Source organism: Cebus imitator, unplaced genomic scaffold (assembly GCF_001604975.1).
Source record: "Cebus imitator isolate Cc_AM_T3 unplaced genomic scaffold, Cebus_imitator-1.0 Scaffold50, whole genome shotgun sequence".
NCBI classification, from domain to species: domain Eukaryota; kingdom Metazoa; phylum Chordata; class Mammalia; order Primates; family Cebidae; genus Cebus; species Cebus imitator.
The window spans coordinates 6,175,257-6,191,679 of NW_016107365.1; the positions used below are offsets into that span (position 1 = coordinate 6,175,257).

Sequence of the window (16,423 nt, forward strand, 5' to 3'; positions counted from 1 at the left end):
AACAGTGTTTTAAGGATATGATTTTCTGATGTGTGACATCCAGCTGTACAAGCCCATGTAATAAATGTATCAAAGGTGAAACAAAATCCTACCTAGAGTAACCCAAGATGCAGCTGAAAGGCCTTGGGTTACCTTTAGCAGAACAGCAAATACCACAAACAACTACTAGCCTTCCTTTCTGAAATTTTTTGGTTTGTCACATTAAATTTAAAAATGGAAAAGAAGTTGTAAGATTCTCAGGGCCCTTTGGGTTAAGTGTGAGTTTTCTGGAGGATGACTTGAAGGATTCCATTCATCGTAAGTATTTCCTGCTATTGAGTTACATATCTTAGTAAAACATTGAGGGAAGATGCTTGTGAATGTATTTAGAGAAGATAAGTTGTCATCTTGTCAAAAAGGGTTAGAATGATCTTAGCTGCAGTTAGTCATGAATTAGGCAGACAGGCTAACCCTTGAAAGGCTCTAGAAATTTATGTGCGTGTGTTATTTCTGCTACACAGATGCCTTCCCTATAAGGCAAAACTCTGCAGTCTCTGTCTGGTTTGCTCTTTCCTGGTGGCAGAGTTAATCATTCATTCTCCATTTAGTCAGCAATTTCATTTTTGTTCTCTGAAAACTATACTGAATCTACTGTTTGGTTACCAAAATTCAGGTCTTTATAATCTGTACCTTACAACTGGTCAAGAGATCATGGAGTGTATTAGTCCGTTCTCACACTGCTATAAAGAACTACCTGGGTAATTTATGAAGAAAAGAGGTTTAATTGACTCACAGTTCTGCTTGCCTGGGGAGGCCTCAGGAAACTTACAATCATGGCAGAAGGTAATGGTGAAGCCAGTCACATCTTCACATGGCCAAAGCAGGAGGAAGAGAGAGAGAAGGGGGAAGCGCTGCACACTTAAACAACCATGTCTCATGAGAACTCACTCGTTATCAGCAAAGGGAAAATCCATCCTCGTGTCATAATCACCTTCCACCGAATCCCTCCTCCAACATTGAGGATTACAATTCAACATGAGATTTGGGTGGGGACACAGAGCCAAACAATATCACAGAGTTTATGGCTGTATCAGATTTTGTAGCAATGTGTCGGAGTGCTTGCTGTGGGCTTACCATAGTGCTTATGCATTAGGAAAATACAGCAGTAGGGCAAGGCTTGCTTCTGCTCTTCATGTAGCTTGAAGTCTGCTTGGGGAGGCAGTACTAAAGCACAAGGAGCATTGGGGAACATGCCTGCTGGAACTACATGGCCCAGCTTGAAATAACTATGGTGTTCACAAGATGAGAAATCCTTAAGGATCTGAGCAATCTGAAGGCTTCATGGAAGAATTGAAACCAGAGCCGGTTCTAAAATGAAAGCTTTTGGAAGGAAGTCATGCTACTCAGAAATGATCTCATAACCTAAGCTCCATCAATGCTGAGGTTCTTCTAGGACTCCAAGGATTTGATTGGTTTGAATTACTGAGATAACATTTTCAAGGCTTTACCTACCCTCTGCCTGTAGCTTTTCAGAGTTCATGAAAAGTAACTGCTTAGATTCAAATTCTTGGGAAGAAGGGCAGGTTGGGTGAGGCAGCAGTGGAAACAGCAGCCATTCTGACAGAATGTGAACCCCCACCCTCAGGACAGGCTGCAGTGAAGCATATCAATGCTGTCATTCCGGAAGGTGACCCTGAGAATACGCTGCTTGCCCTGAAGAAACCAGAGGCCCAGCTGCCTGCTGTTTATCCCTTTGCTGCTGCCATGTATCAGAACGAACTTTTCAACCTCCAGAAGCAGAATGCCATGGTAAGTCAGAGAAGACTCCAGCTATGGGGATAGTAACCCTGAGTGCCATGGCACACTAGGGAAGCCTAGTTAGGAAAAGGGGATTAGGGGCCTGGGGATCTCTAATTTGTACCAATCCTGGTCTCACTGGCCCATCCATACCAATTCCATGGCCTCCTTCCTGGTTAACTCTTGCTTTTAGTCTACATAAAGAATCTAAGAGCGTAGTTAGGAGATTCCAGCAGTTGTCTACACATATACATATGAAAATAGGTTGTTCTTATTCCCTGTGTGATATTTGAAAAACCTTGGATAATTTTTTACCTATATCGATGTCTGTTTTTTTAATAATATATAATGTTTTTTATATAGAAAATAAACTCAATCTGTAATTTTAGAAACTGCAAATAAGAGCATTAGCACAATGGCTTTGAGTTTTGTAAATCTGTACTCCTTAATATGACAACAACATTCAACAATAATTTCATACAAGGTTACAGTAATTAAGAACATGTTTACTAACACTCCTGTAAGCCAAACAATGAAACAAAATGAAAACTACTGAAGGCAGAGCCAAGAATTCAGTATATGACAAAGCTCGTACTTCAAGAAGGTGAGGAAAGGATTATTTAATAAATGATGTCTTTGCAAGTGTTTAAGTTTTGTTTAGAAAACATTAACTCACTACACATATATCAGAATAAACTTTCAACTTAAAATGTTAAATGTAAAAAATAATTTAAAAATTAAAGCTCTGAGGAAAAACGTAGGACAGTCATTGGATCTTTAAAATCACAATCAGCACTTGTTCACATACAACAAACATGCCAAGAACATGAGCCGGCAATTCATAAAACAAGAAATATACAAATTACAAACCAAAAAAAAGTTCAAACTCAATCAGAAGTAAATAAATATAAATTAAAACACAGTACACATATTATTTAGATTGGTAGAGATTAGAAAGATTTAACCCAGTGTAGGTATAAATATGGGGCACAAACATATTCTACACAGCTGCTGAGAGTGTGAACTATACAGCCTTTCTGCAGGGTGGTCTTAGTAATATAGATCAAAAGCCCATGACGCTGACAGTTACATTCTAGAAAATGAGCCCGAAGGATATGAACCAAAGAGCTTTAGCCACAGAGATGTTTCACAGCATTGTTTGTAATATTGAAAAACAGGAAACAAATGACTACTTAATTAATAACAGATTGCCTAATTTATGCTGTTTATATATGCTAGAAATACGTGCAACTAGTAAAAATGACAATGTAAAGAATAATGACTGGAAAAGATATCCATACAAATAGTAAGCAGAAAAAAATGAGATTGATATATAGCATTATCTTGTTTTTTGCAATAAGAAAATAAAGTCAGTTATAGAGACAAAACCTCTGCAAATGTATGTATGAATTTAAAATACATAAAAGGATATACACAAAAGAGCTTAGGTGATAGCATTTGTTTTCTTATTCTTGCTTATTAAGACTTCTGTATCAGCTGACTATGGTAGCACCTACCTGTAATCTCAGCACTTTGGGAGGCTGAGGCAGGAGGATCACGTGAGGCCAGGAGTTCAAGACCAACCTGGGCAACATAGTGAAGCCCCATCTTTACCAAAAAAAAAAAAAAAAAAGAAGACTTTCTATGTTTTCTAAATAGACATATACTATTTGTTGTAAAAGAAAAATAGCTTATTTTCTTAATTTCACTTAGGTTCTCTCATTAATATTTTCTTCCACTTCTCTGGCTCTGAAACTCAAGGCTTACTTCTGCCTGAGGACACTCATTCATCCTCAAATGGCCATGGTTAACCTGTGGCTGTCCAGCTCCATTTCTTCTTCCTTTCTCCTTTTCCATTTTACCATATACCAATTTAGGTATCCATGGACAGGTCACTGAAAGAGGTAGAGGAGGTGAATTATAAATGATTGCATTCTGCTCTTATAATTTGTTACCTTATATGTTAAATGTGTATTTTGTGTAAGATATTTGAATAAAATTTACTTACATGCTCTCTATGGTAACCCCTTCTTCCCATTTGCTTTGGAAGATTAAACTATCCTTTCTTATTCTGAAATCAGAATTTTGGAATTAGAATCAATAGTCTTGGTTTGAAGACCTTGCTTTGTGTTTCAGATTATAACTTTTAGGTGAAATTCTCCCAACCTTCCCTTAACCCTTATTTCAAACTGGAAATCATTAGCTGTGCTAAAATCTTATCTGGCACTCTCAGTCAGTGACAATGTTATCTAGTCCTTGGCTTAATTATATGGCTGAACTGAGCCTTTAAGCAGCCAATATAGCTGGGATTAGGGATCAGTAATGGGAATGCAGATATTTGTGGTATCGTAACTTTCCATTGTGATCAACTAAGTCTGAAAAATGATCATCCAAGGAAAACCCAGGAACCATATACCTGTTCTTAAAGCCAGTGTAAAGCAAGTGGCCAGCGACTCCTCTTTCTGCTGAGCTATCAAGTTCTTGACTTTTCATTGTTTGGTGAAATGTGCATTGTAAACCTCCATCGTGCACATGAGGTGTGTTGTGCGGAGAGCTTATGTTGCCACATGTTTTCCAACAGAACTACTTGGCCCACGAGGAGCTTTTGATTGCTGTGGAAATGTTGTCTGCTGTTGCTTTACTAAACCAGGCCTTGGAAAGCAACGATCTTGTGTCTGTGCAGAATCAACTCAGAAGCCCCACAATAGGCTTAAACAATCTGGACAAGGCATATGTGGAACGGTAAGGAACATTTTCCAAACCTTCTTTCAATGCAGAAATGGTAGTTGGCAGATCTTACAAGTGAGGAATTTGTCTGTTGGTGGAGAAATCCGTATACCATGCTCATATTTTTTGAAAAGCAGTCTGTTTTAAGAGTCCTTCTAATTAGTATCCTTGTTTACAGTATTCCTTCTGGGGAAACAAAAAGAATCAGAAAGTGATCATCCTGTGGCAATTAATGAATGACTTTGTCATTGGCGGAGATTATTTGATAGGCTGAAAATAAAGAAGCTATTGGAAACATACCTTTCCTTGTGTGTCTTTTGGAAACAGCAGCAGGATGTAGAAGAATAACTTTAATAATCATCCAGTTCAGTTCTTTTATTTCACTGATGCAGAAACAGAATCCAGAGTTATGGAACTAAAGTTGGGCAGTTGGGCCCCAAACTACACTCTTCTGATTATTAAGCCAAAGAAATCCTGAGGCCACAGTGGGTCATGGCAGTGGGTAATAACATCCATTTAGTATCTTTCATTTCATGTTTCTGAAGTATCCTACCAAATAGTACAACTGATAGCATTATTATAAAACACCACAGCAGATCTGGAGAGAAAATCAAATGGCCAGAATTGGGAGCCAGTTGAGAGTCACTGAGACAAAAACCCCAGTTAAAATGAGTGAACCTTGGATTCTTGTAACCACCAGGGGGAGATGTCTGCACAGATCTTGACCAAAGCTCTTTTCAGCTACTGATTTTGGAACTGCTCTATTAGACAGGCTGGCTAATTCTCTTGGGTCATGTACAGCCGCACAGGAAAAACCAGTGATTTCTTAGGTCAAACAAATGGCATTTGACCACTTGCCTACGTAGAGAATGGCCAACAAGTAATGGAAGGATAGTGGGTTTTCCTTGTTTTCAGTCTTTTTGTAGAAACTTAATTCTCTTGTTCTACTTAAATTTGGCCATGTGGTTCATATGACTCCTCAGAGTCTGTTTCCAAGGTAATTTATATCTACCTCCACTGTTTCTGTTAATAGCACCATCCTCTCCTGCAAGCTGAGAAACCACAAGCTCAATTTGAGTTTCCCTCTGCCCTCAGCTGGGCACCCCTGTGCACTGAAGAGCCTGCTGTCAGTGGCCCATCTGTGTGCCTTATACCTCTGCAAGATGTTTCCGTTTCCCTGCAGCCACCCTCTTTACTTCTCACTTTGGCTTCTGTAGTAACCCCTAAACTGGTCATCCTACTTCTTTTCTCTCCCCATTCATTCATCATTCCTACCTAACCAGGCTTTGCCATACTTTCTTAGTGCTAGAGTAGAAGAGCTGGTCAATCCCTTTTGAAGCCTACAGGCTAATGGGGCATCTTGGTGAGGTAACTGTTAAGAATGTCCCACATATTTAGCATACCTGGCAACTGCCCTCTACATGACAGTAGCCTCCGACTCACTCATTCTGATTATCAAAAGTGCCCATTTCCTCATTTACAAATACCCTTAAAGAAGTAGTCCTGTTCCGTTTGCGTGGAAAACTTTTTAAATGGTTTCGATTTTTTTTTTTTAATTTAAGTACATTCTGGATCTGGATGACCCAATACTGACGTGGGATTTCAGGGCCCACTTGGGTCCTTGTATTGACACTTGAATTCGCCCCAAATGATTTTATACATCCCTGGCATTTTACTTCCAAAGTCAGCATCTTGACTTGGGATCTTGGAAGCCCAGTTTTGCAGATTAATGAAGTTTGAGAAACAGTGCTCTGTCCAGGGCCTTGCCACATAGAGTAGGTTTTTCATAGCACAAGCATACTGTGCAAGGCCACCTTGATGAATTCATGCAAAGTCTCTACCTGTTCACCATGGCTTCTACTCTTGGGGCTGTACTTGCCCAGAAAGATTCTTTTGTCTAATTCTCACAAAAGTATTATATGGGTTAACATTAGCCTTGGGCATACAGTGTTCCCAGATTAACTGTTCTAAAATGTAGCTAATTCTCCTGTTTGATTGTTCCTTGTTCTCATCCGAATTAAGACCAGAATTCTCACCATAAGCATGTTGTTCTGACCTTAGCTCCAGCTCCATCTCTACTGGTATTTTGCACTTCAGCCAAGCCGAAGTGTACTTTCTGGTCTCTGTGTTCCTAGGCATGGTCCTCTCACCATCAGGAACTTGGTATCTTCACTCAACTCCACTAACCATGGTATTGGAGCTCCTAAGCCCTACCTACCATACATTACGTTCCATGAGGTATATCCATGCTTCTCCCCATCCCCGCATCTGATGTTATCTCTCCTGGGAGGTAGCATGATGTGGTTAGAGGAGCATACGTGTTGGAGCCAAAAATGTCTGAGTTTGACCCTCCCAACTGAGCCCTTTTCCTTCATCTATAAAGCACAAAAACAAAAGAAGCAAAAGCCCAACTCTGCATTTGCAGATCTGTTTTGAGGATTCAGTGTTTGATTTAGTGCCCGTCCCAGGAAAGGCTTTCCACCACTAAGGATTTCCTTCCACTTCTTGCTTTGAACCCCATTATATCTACTTTTAGGGACTCTCTACTTTAATGGGCCTTCCTGCACTCTGCTTTTATACCTTTTGGAATTTGTGTCATCTTACACACTGGTCTTAAGCACAAAGGCTGCACCTTTTTTTCCTCCTAATATTCCTATAGTTTTACATGTAGTAAGTACTTAGAAACATCTGATGAACTAAATTGGATTACTGATCTTCTCAGACCTTCCCAGGCCTCTTAGATTAGTAGACTCCTTACTAGTCTGTCCATAGCATGAGGTGAAGCGAGCTGAGAGAAGGAGTGAGAGGAGAGGACATTGACCTGTTTGGGGAAACTATGGAATATTTCCCAAAGTTGGTAACTTCAGTATGGAGAGAAATACTCAATTGGAAACGCCTGTGGAGCTGCTTGTGTTACTCCTAAAATATTTTCCCTTTATAGCTTGTTTTTGTACATTTCTAAAGTAGTGATGGGTGGTTGTATTTCTGTGTTTGTTTTTACTTATTTTATTTTTAGACAGGATCTCACTCTGTTGCCAGGCTGGAGTGCAGTGGCACCATCTCGGCTCACTGCAACCTCCACCTCCTGGGTTCAAGCAATTCTCCTGCCTCAGCCCCCCAAGTAGCTGGGATTACAGGCACATACTACTGCACCCAACTGATTTTTGTACTTCTAGTAGAGACAGGGTTTCACCGTGTTGGCCAGGATGATCTCAACCTCTTGACCTCGTCATCCACCCACCTCGGCCTCCCAAAGTCGTGGGATTATGGGTGTGAGCCACCCTGCCCGGCCTCTCTGTTTTATTTTTAACTTTCCCATTTCACTCCTGTTGGGTCAAGCATTTAGATGTTAAGTATATGGGATGCCCGTAAGGACGTTGCGCTTTTAGAATAGTCTCCGTCTATGAGGGGCACTAAACAGTGCACGTTGCCACTTACCCATATTGTTATTGTGGTCGCTAGTGTATTTCACATCTGCACTTGGCAGAGGCCTCATTCAGCTACAGACAATTAATTGTTACCACCATTTTCTGTTTTGAATGATGTTTTCTCTCAAGCTACGCTCCATGGAAGATACTGCGTGCCAACTTGAAGCATCCAGAATTTTGAAAAAGTTTGTCACAACCAAAAAAAAGCAGTTTTAGACTTCATTTTAACCTCTGCCATTACCAGATCCCTGGAGACTATTCAGAAGTCAAACTGCAGAGTGACTCATTACACACAGAGGATTGTTCTTCATTGCCCTGGTGTAAAGACACAAAAGCATGTAGTTTCATTACTTTTGGCTAGAATAGTTCATGTTGGCCTGTGATTGTAATATTGTTTCTGTGGAAATTGGAGAGTGGGAAAATTGATTATTGAGAAGTAAAAGTTTCTTAATGTATCAGTACGACTAAGTTTTTCCCTGAAATGTCCCCAGACAATAAAAAAGTAATTGGAGTGGTTGAATAAACCGTATCGTCCAGAGGGCTGTGCATAGTGAGGAGGGCCGTGGGTCATAAATGACGGGTGAGAGGACCATTTTTAATTTTAATTTTTTTTTATGGAGACGAGGTGTCTCTATGTTGCCCAAGCTGGTCTCAAACTCCTGTGCTCAAGCCGTCCTCTCACTCAGCTTCCCATATTGCTAGGATTACAGGTGTGAGCCACCACACCAGGCCTGAGAGATTTTTGAGTATTGGCTAGGAGCCTTTGGAGAAATGGGCAGCTGAAAAGGAATTTCAGTATATCCTGGTCAAAACCATGTGCCACCTCTTCAGGACAACATACAGTAAAGATTGTGTTACTCAGCAAGGTTTCTGGAACTGCATTTGCATGTTATCTGATACCTCAGTGGCATATCTGGCCTCAAGGTGGCTCAGCTATATAAGAGTTAGAGTGGAAAAGGTCTTTTAAAACTTAGATTTTTTTAAGGAACATGAGAAATAATGACTTCTCTTGATGATAGAAAGATTGAGAGCCATGGTAACTGAATTTTTTCCTGTAACAATCATCTGAAGACTGAGCAGAACCAAGACATACAAAGGGGAGAAAAATTAGTAACTGGGGAAAAGTAATTTCACAGACTTGAGAGCTTCTAGCTTTGCTTGAGTTAGGTACAAGTTTAGATTTTGAAGAGCTTTCATTAAACAGAATTTGTTTATAAAAATACTTTAAGAAAACACCATTAGTACAAGTAAGCTTGGTGTATGTTGACAGAGCTACACAAGACAATTCTATTTGCCTTTCTACTCTTTAACTGCATGACAACTACATTTGACCATATGTCATGTTTGAGAAATATAGCATGAACAAAGAATGAATGTCTCTGATTAACGTCAAGATATTTTTCTCTTCCACAGTTATGCAAACACACTACTCTCTGTTAAACTAGAAGTTTTATCCCAAGGGCAAGATAACTTAAGCTGGAACGAAATTCAGAATTGTATTGATATGGTTAATGCTCAAATTCAAGAAGAAAATGACCGTAAGTATAAGACGGTTTACTTCTCTAGCATAGTGGGAGAAGATAGTAACTGGACAACTTAGTTTTCTAGATTAAAACTTTAAGTTTTTGCTCAGGAACTCTGTGAGAGCACACTCCGCTAATATGCATACCTTTGTTTATATATAGATTTTATGCCTATTCTACTTTACCAATATGTTATAAACATTACAAAGTGTATACAAGAATACATAATTGAGTAAAAATACACAAGTAGAAGGCCTGGTATTTTCTGGTTATTTGTACTTCAGAGACAGCTCAATAACTCTTTTTTTTTTTTTGAGATGGAATCTCGCTCTGTCACTCAGGCTGGAGTGCAGTGGCGCAATCTCGGCTCACTGCAACCTCCACCTTCTGGGTTCAAGCAGTTCTCCTGCCTCAACCTCTTGAGTAGCTGGGATTGCAGGAATGCACCACCACACCTGGCTAATTTTTGTATTTTTAGTGGAGATGAGGTTTCACCATGTTGGTCAGGCTGGTCTCAAACTCCTGACCTCGTGATCTGCCCGCCTGGGCCTCCCAAAGTGCTGGGATTACAGGCATGAGCCACTGCACCTGCCAATAACTCATATTTTTAAGCACCCAATTTTATTTTGACCTTTTATTTGAGCATCTTTTTTTCTGAATTATGACATGATTTTCTGCCCCACAAATGGAGAAGTTGGAAGACAATCTAGCTGTTGCTTAATGATCACAAAACATGGTGATTTGCTGTTTTTGAGGAAATTATGAGCTACCAGCATAAAAGCATACCAACCTCAAGATACACCCTGAAACCTGCTTTCTTGAATATCAGCTTGCTGCTTTATCATTTGCTTCTTGCTTATAAAAGTAGAATGAAGAACAAGGAGCTATGTAGCTTCTGCAATATGTACACTCACTGCTTTTCTGTAGTATGCATTACCAAATTCAAGCTTCAGGCTGTGTTTTCCATCATGAAAACAAACCAATACTATCTTCTGTGGCTTATGAGCTTTTGACTTGTGAGCAAGAGTGGATAAGCATTGCTAAAATCATTGATCTCTCCTCCACCCTCCAGCTTTGACTTTTCTAACTCATTTGCTCCAAGCTTGCGGATAGAGTAGGCAGATACTTCTCTCACAGTTTATTATGTTTTATTCTAGTGCATTTGGGGAAGGTCTTAGGTCTGGTCTTCGAATGCTGTATTTAACTTAGGAATACTAAGATCACTCTTGAAATAAAACATAGGACTTTGTTAATTAATTGTATCAAAGTTTTTTTTCTTTTTCTTTGCTATTTCCTGTGAACACTGGCCAAAAATCAAGGTCAGATTTGGTTCTTGTTTTGTAACCATATTCTCACTTTAAGCCCCTGCTATAAAACAGGATCCAGGTGTGCTGTCCTGATGTAAAGTACCACGGATGTCCCACTGTTACACTGATGCCTGGACACTTTCATTTTGTCCTTTCCAAGTTGCGCACAAGTCTAAATCTCTTTTGGGATGGCACGGCTTCCTGTTGCCTCGGCATTTCCTTTCAGTGAAGCATTTAAAAATGTCTGCAATCAAACAGCTTGCTCACAGCCCACTTAACTCTTTTCTGACAGTTAGCTTGGGAGTTTATGGTTCTTGGCAGAGATTAGTCAAGATGCAGGCACTAATTTGAGCAGATGTTCAACATCATCAGGCGGGGGTTGGGGGACCACCACTGCTCGTAGTGTCCTGCAGCAGAGCTCAGTCCCCCACGCTTCTTTCTCCACAACTTCCGCCTTAATGCTCTGAATCTCCTTCAGCCGTGGTTTGGTTGCTATGGCAACTGCCACCCAAGAAGTAGGATTCCTTTCTTTTGGTAGGCAAAACAAAGACTCACGTCCCATCTTTGCTTTCTAACTTTTTTCCCAATTCTTGGCAATACCCATGCCTCAGTTCTGCTTTAGTTATTTCTCTATGTGCCGCTTACACAAATGAATGTTAGCTCTCAGTGCTGAACGATTGTAGACTTAACAGTGACTAAAAGGAGGAAAATGCCATTTTTCTTCCTGGCTATCAAACAGAGCCTTTTGTTTACTACGGGGAAGAAAAACAAGTAATATTTGTATACCTTAGAAAGAGAATAGTCTTTTGTAAGTGATATTATTTTTTTTTTCCAATTTATTTATTTTATTGCATTTTAGGTTTTGGTGTACATGTGAAGAACATGCAAAATTGTTGCATAGGAACACACGTGGCAGTGTGATTTGCTGCCTTCCTCCCCATCACCTACATCTGGCATTTCTCCCCCTGCCATCCCTCCCCAGCTCCCCACCCCCCACCGTCCCTCCCCTATTTATAAGTGATATTATTTTTAAGTAAAAATCTCATTCGATTGCTGTGGCTTTTATCTATCAAGGTAACAGCACTACTGAGTTATTCACCCTAGGGCATTTCATACGGCCACTATAACACTTCTTTTGAATATCTTGTCGTAAAGGACATATGCCATAACCAGAGAAGGTATTTCAGACACTAGTATTTCCTGTCTAGAATTTGGGAACTTTAATACAGAGTAATTTATCTGTGTTTTGGTTTTGTTTTTTTCTTCTGTCAAAATGAGTATTGAGTTTGATATCATGTTTAGGCAATTGCTCAAAAATCTAAAATTTCTAAAATACATCATTGTAAACAGACAGGAATGCTCAGTATAGTCATTATGTCGTCTGAGGAGCTGAGGATTTTTCATGGACGTTTTGAAGGTACATTACTCTTGCCTCCCCACCTTACTCCTGTTACATGCTCTGAGGTCTAATTCCATGTCCGCATTGTGATGTAGGTGAGGTAAGCAGCTACGGAAAATGAGAAATACAGAAGGTGAATTTAATGGAGAAGCTAGCTGCTAAATGCATTTCCTCAGGCTCTGTGGATTTCTTACTGAAAAGTTTACTTTTCCCAGTAGAGCCATAGAGGAGCATTATTTTAACCATATACCCTAGATTAGGAAGTTTTCTTCCTTTGAGTTTTTGCTCTTTAAATTTGTTAGGTACCGTTCTTTGTAGGTTACCTCATCTGCTGCCTCAAACACATGAACTCTAAGAGAACACCCACACTCTCATGGACTAGAATGGTGTAATAATTCATTTTGATATAAAGAAGTGGACCATGGGCTGAGTGCAGCTCAGCAGTCTTTGTTCGAACAGGATTTCCCTTTTATTTATAAACAGAGGAAGTGATGCACATGTTCCCAGGGGGCTTGTGGGTAGATCTTTCAGCTCCTATGATGTCATTCACTATGGCCTCAGCAGCTTGTGTTCTTAGAAACGCACCAAACAACAGCTTTACCAGGTGATTTCAATCAAGTCAGCTGAAATGCACTCACTTCCAGGTGATCGGCCATTGGTTCTGTTAAGACCATTTTTGGATGGGGTGTTTTAAAGGTATTTAGAACAGCTTACCCAAGAGGGGGTGACCAGAGAGTGACACTAAATATTCCATGCACTCCAGTTTACAAATCCTACAGGGTGAAACGACAGTACCTTGTATATAGATAATACTTAGACTTTCCAGAGTTCTCTCAGTGTTTACAGATAATATAACTTGCTCATTAGAGAAATAGTTTTGCTTTTTCTTCAAACATATTTTGAAACCATTTAAACTGGAGTTTTAGATGGTTTCTTTCTACTTACAGGTAAATCTTTTCATTCTTAACAAGGTGGTGGTTATGGGCTCATCTATTCGGAAAATATTTAGCTAAGTATTTTACCTTTACTTGAGTATCAAGATGGAGATACTTTTTTACAAAATGAGTGGTACTCATTCTATTTCATGGCATATCAGATTTGTGAAGTGACTGGTGATCATTTTAGATGAAATCTAATAAAAAATAAGAAATATTAAGTCTGGCCTTAAAAAATGCTTATATTCTAAGCTTATTGCTCATTAATGCCTAGTTTCTTTAACAGTTCTGGTCCATCAGTACTAACCCAGGAAGCAAAAGCCCCTTGGCAGTGTGTGTATATATGTGTTATGTATATATGTATGTGTGTGTCTGTCTAAATGCATATGTATCTTTTTATGAATGGATGTTTATTTTTTAATAATAAGGAATTGAGAAGTAACCTCCAGATAGATCCATTTCGTTAGAATTGCAAAAACTTTTCAGGTTTCATAGTTTAACTTCCATGCTTTTCATTTGTGAATCCTATAGTCTATACATGTACATATATACATTTTTTTGAGATGGAGTCTTACTCTGTCACCCAGGCTAGAGTGCAATGGTGCAATCTTGGCTTACTGCAACCTCCACCTCCTGGATTAAAGTGATTCTCCTGCCTCAGCCTCCCAAGTAACTGGGATTACAGGTATGCACCACCATGCCTGGCTATTTTTTTTTTTTTTTTTTTTTTTGAGATGGAGTTTTGCTCAGTGGCGCAATCTCGGCTTACTGCAACCTCCACATCCCAGATTCAAGCAATTATCTGGCCTCGAACTCCTGACCTGAAGTGATCCACCCACCTCAGCCTCCCAAAGTGCTGGGATTACAGGCATGAACCACTTTGCCTGGCCTAATTTTTGTATTTTTAGTAGAGACAGAGTTTCACCATGTTGGCCAGTCTGGTCTCGAACTCCTGGCCCCAACTGATCTGCCCACATTGGCCTTTCAAAGCCCTGGGATTATAGGCGTGAGTCACTGCGCCTGGCCCCATAGTCCATGTTCTAAGATCCTTTGGTATATTAGAGATGGTAGAAAATTAAATTAGAGGATGCACTTATTCATTCTTTGGTACATCCATGAATGTTTTACCACCTGGTATTATATAAACAATATATGAAATTAATTACCCATATTTGAACCACAAAAGTATCCCAGAACACGCCTGACTTTATTTCCATGGAGCCTACCTACATTTCCTAGCCACATGTGGCTATTTAAATTTAAATTTAAATTAATTAGAACTAAATTTAAAAATCAGTTTTTCAGTTATACTAGCCACATTTTAAGTGCTCAACAGTTACATGTGGCTAATGGCTACCATATTGAACAGCACAGGTACAGAATATTTTCATCATCATAGAAGGTTCCATTGGATAGTACTGGACTACATTGACCTTGAAACTTACTCTTCATTAACACTGTAGGGAATTGCTCACTTTTGAACCATCTCTGTTTTGACATCCTTTACAAAGTGGTGAAGTAGAGTTACCCAAAAAATAAAATGTTTATCTAAACCTCTCTACTTCGGTTTCTTTTCAATGTATCTCTGCATTAACTTCTTTGAGCTCTGGTATTCTGTGATTCCATCACCAAATATCTTGGCATTACTATCTAACATCTAAGTGAGGGTTACACTAGAAGTCAGCATCCCTGCTCCTGCCTCTGCACAAAGTTATGCCCCCTTTTTAATAATTAGCATTATTAGCCGGCACAATGACTCACATCTGTAATCCCAGCACTTTGGAAGGCCGAGGCAGGTGGATCACGAGGTCAAGAGATTGAAACCATCCTGGCCAGCATGGTGAAACCCCTTCTCTACAAAAAATACAAAAATTAGCTGGGCATGGTGGTGTGCACCTGTAGTCCCAGCTACTCGGGAGGCTGAGGCAGGAGAATTGCTTGAATACAGGAGGTGGAGGTTGCAGTGAGCCGGGATAGCGCCACTGCACTCCAGCCTGGCACCTGGTGACAGAGTAAGACTCTGTCTCAAAAAAAAAAAAAAAAAAATTAGCTTTATTGAGATATAATTTATATAACATAAAATTCACCCTTTTAAACTGTATAGTTCAGTGATTTTTATCTATTCAAAAAGGTGTACAACCATCACCAAAATATTCTAAACTCAGCACATTTTCATTAGTCCAAAAGAAATTACATTCCCATTAGCAGTCACTCCCTCTCCCCCTCCTCCCATGCCCTAGCTACCACTAATGTACTTTGTTTCAATGGATTTGCCTATTCCAGATATTTCATATAAATGAAATTCAGTAATATGTGGTCTTCTGTGTTTGACTTTTTTTACTTAATGTTTTCAAGGTTCTTCCCCATGTGTCACACATTGATACACTTCGGATTCCTTTCTAGGTCAGAGAATATTTCAGTCTATGGATTTACTTTTTATTTATCCAGTAATCAGTTGAACATGAGAAGAATTGCTGGATTCACATAACTTACATTCAAATTATTAAACATAATTATATGCTTAATATTTAAAGGTACTATCAAACCACTTTCCAAGGTGATTACATCAGCTTCATTGCCACCAGCAGTGTATGAGATTTCAATTTCTCTACATTCTGACCAACACTGTTACTGTGTTTTTTATTGCAGCCATCCTAGTGGGTGTGAAGTGGTATCATATTGTGGTTTGGATTTGCATTTTTCTAGTGACTAATGATTTTGAGCACCTTTTCATGTGTTTATTTTCCCTTCATACATCTTCTTTGAAGAAATGTCTATTCAAGTCTTTCGCCAATTTTAAATTGGGTTATTTATCTTGTTGAGTTGTAACAGTTCTTTATATATTTATATACATGTCCTTTTATTAGATATAGAATTTGCAAATATTTTCTTTCATTTCTTAAGCTGTCTTTTCCCTTTTTTTTATGGTGTCCTTTGGAGCACAAAAAGTTTAATTTCAACAAAGTCCCATTTACATTTTTGTTGTTGTTTTATGCTTTGGGCAGCACAGCTAAAATATAATTATGTAACCCAAGGTCACAAAGATTTACTCCTAAATTTTCTTCTAAAAGATATATGGTTTTAGCTTCTACATTTAGGTCTGTGATCCATTTTGGGTTAATTTTTGGTGTAGTGTGAAATAGGAGTTGAACTTTGTTCATGTGGATGTCCGCTCCTCCTGGCACCATTTGTTATAAAGACTGTTATACTTTACCCATTGAATTGCCTTGACACTCTTGTCAGAAATCAATTGACCATAAATGTAAGGGTTTTATTCCACACTCTCAATTTCTATTCCATTGATCTATATGTTTATCCTTAGTATTGA

General features: G+C 39.1%; 1 protein-coding gene across 2 annotated transcripts in view; it reads left to right on the forward strand.

The window, feature by feature from the left end:
• Positions 1 to 16,423, forward strand: part of IQGAP2 (IQ motif containing GTPase activating protein 2) — a 306,128-nt gene that overhangs the window by 183,555 nt on the left and 106,150 nt on the right. For both annotated transcript variants that reach the window (XM_017527675.2, XM_037738181.1), the window contains exons 10-12: positions 1,625 to 1,788; positions 4,358 to 4,518; positions 9,345 to 9,469. In XM_017527675.2, the coding sequence (XP_017383164.1) occupies positions 1,625 to 1,788; positions 4,358 to 4,518; positions 9,345 to 9,469 (450 nt within the window). The remainder of the gene's footprint in view (positions 1 to 1,624; positions 1,789 to 4,357; positions 4,519 to 9,344; positions 9,470 to 16,423) is intronic.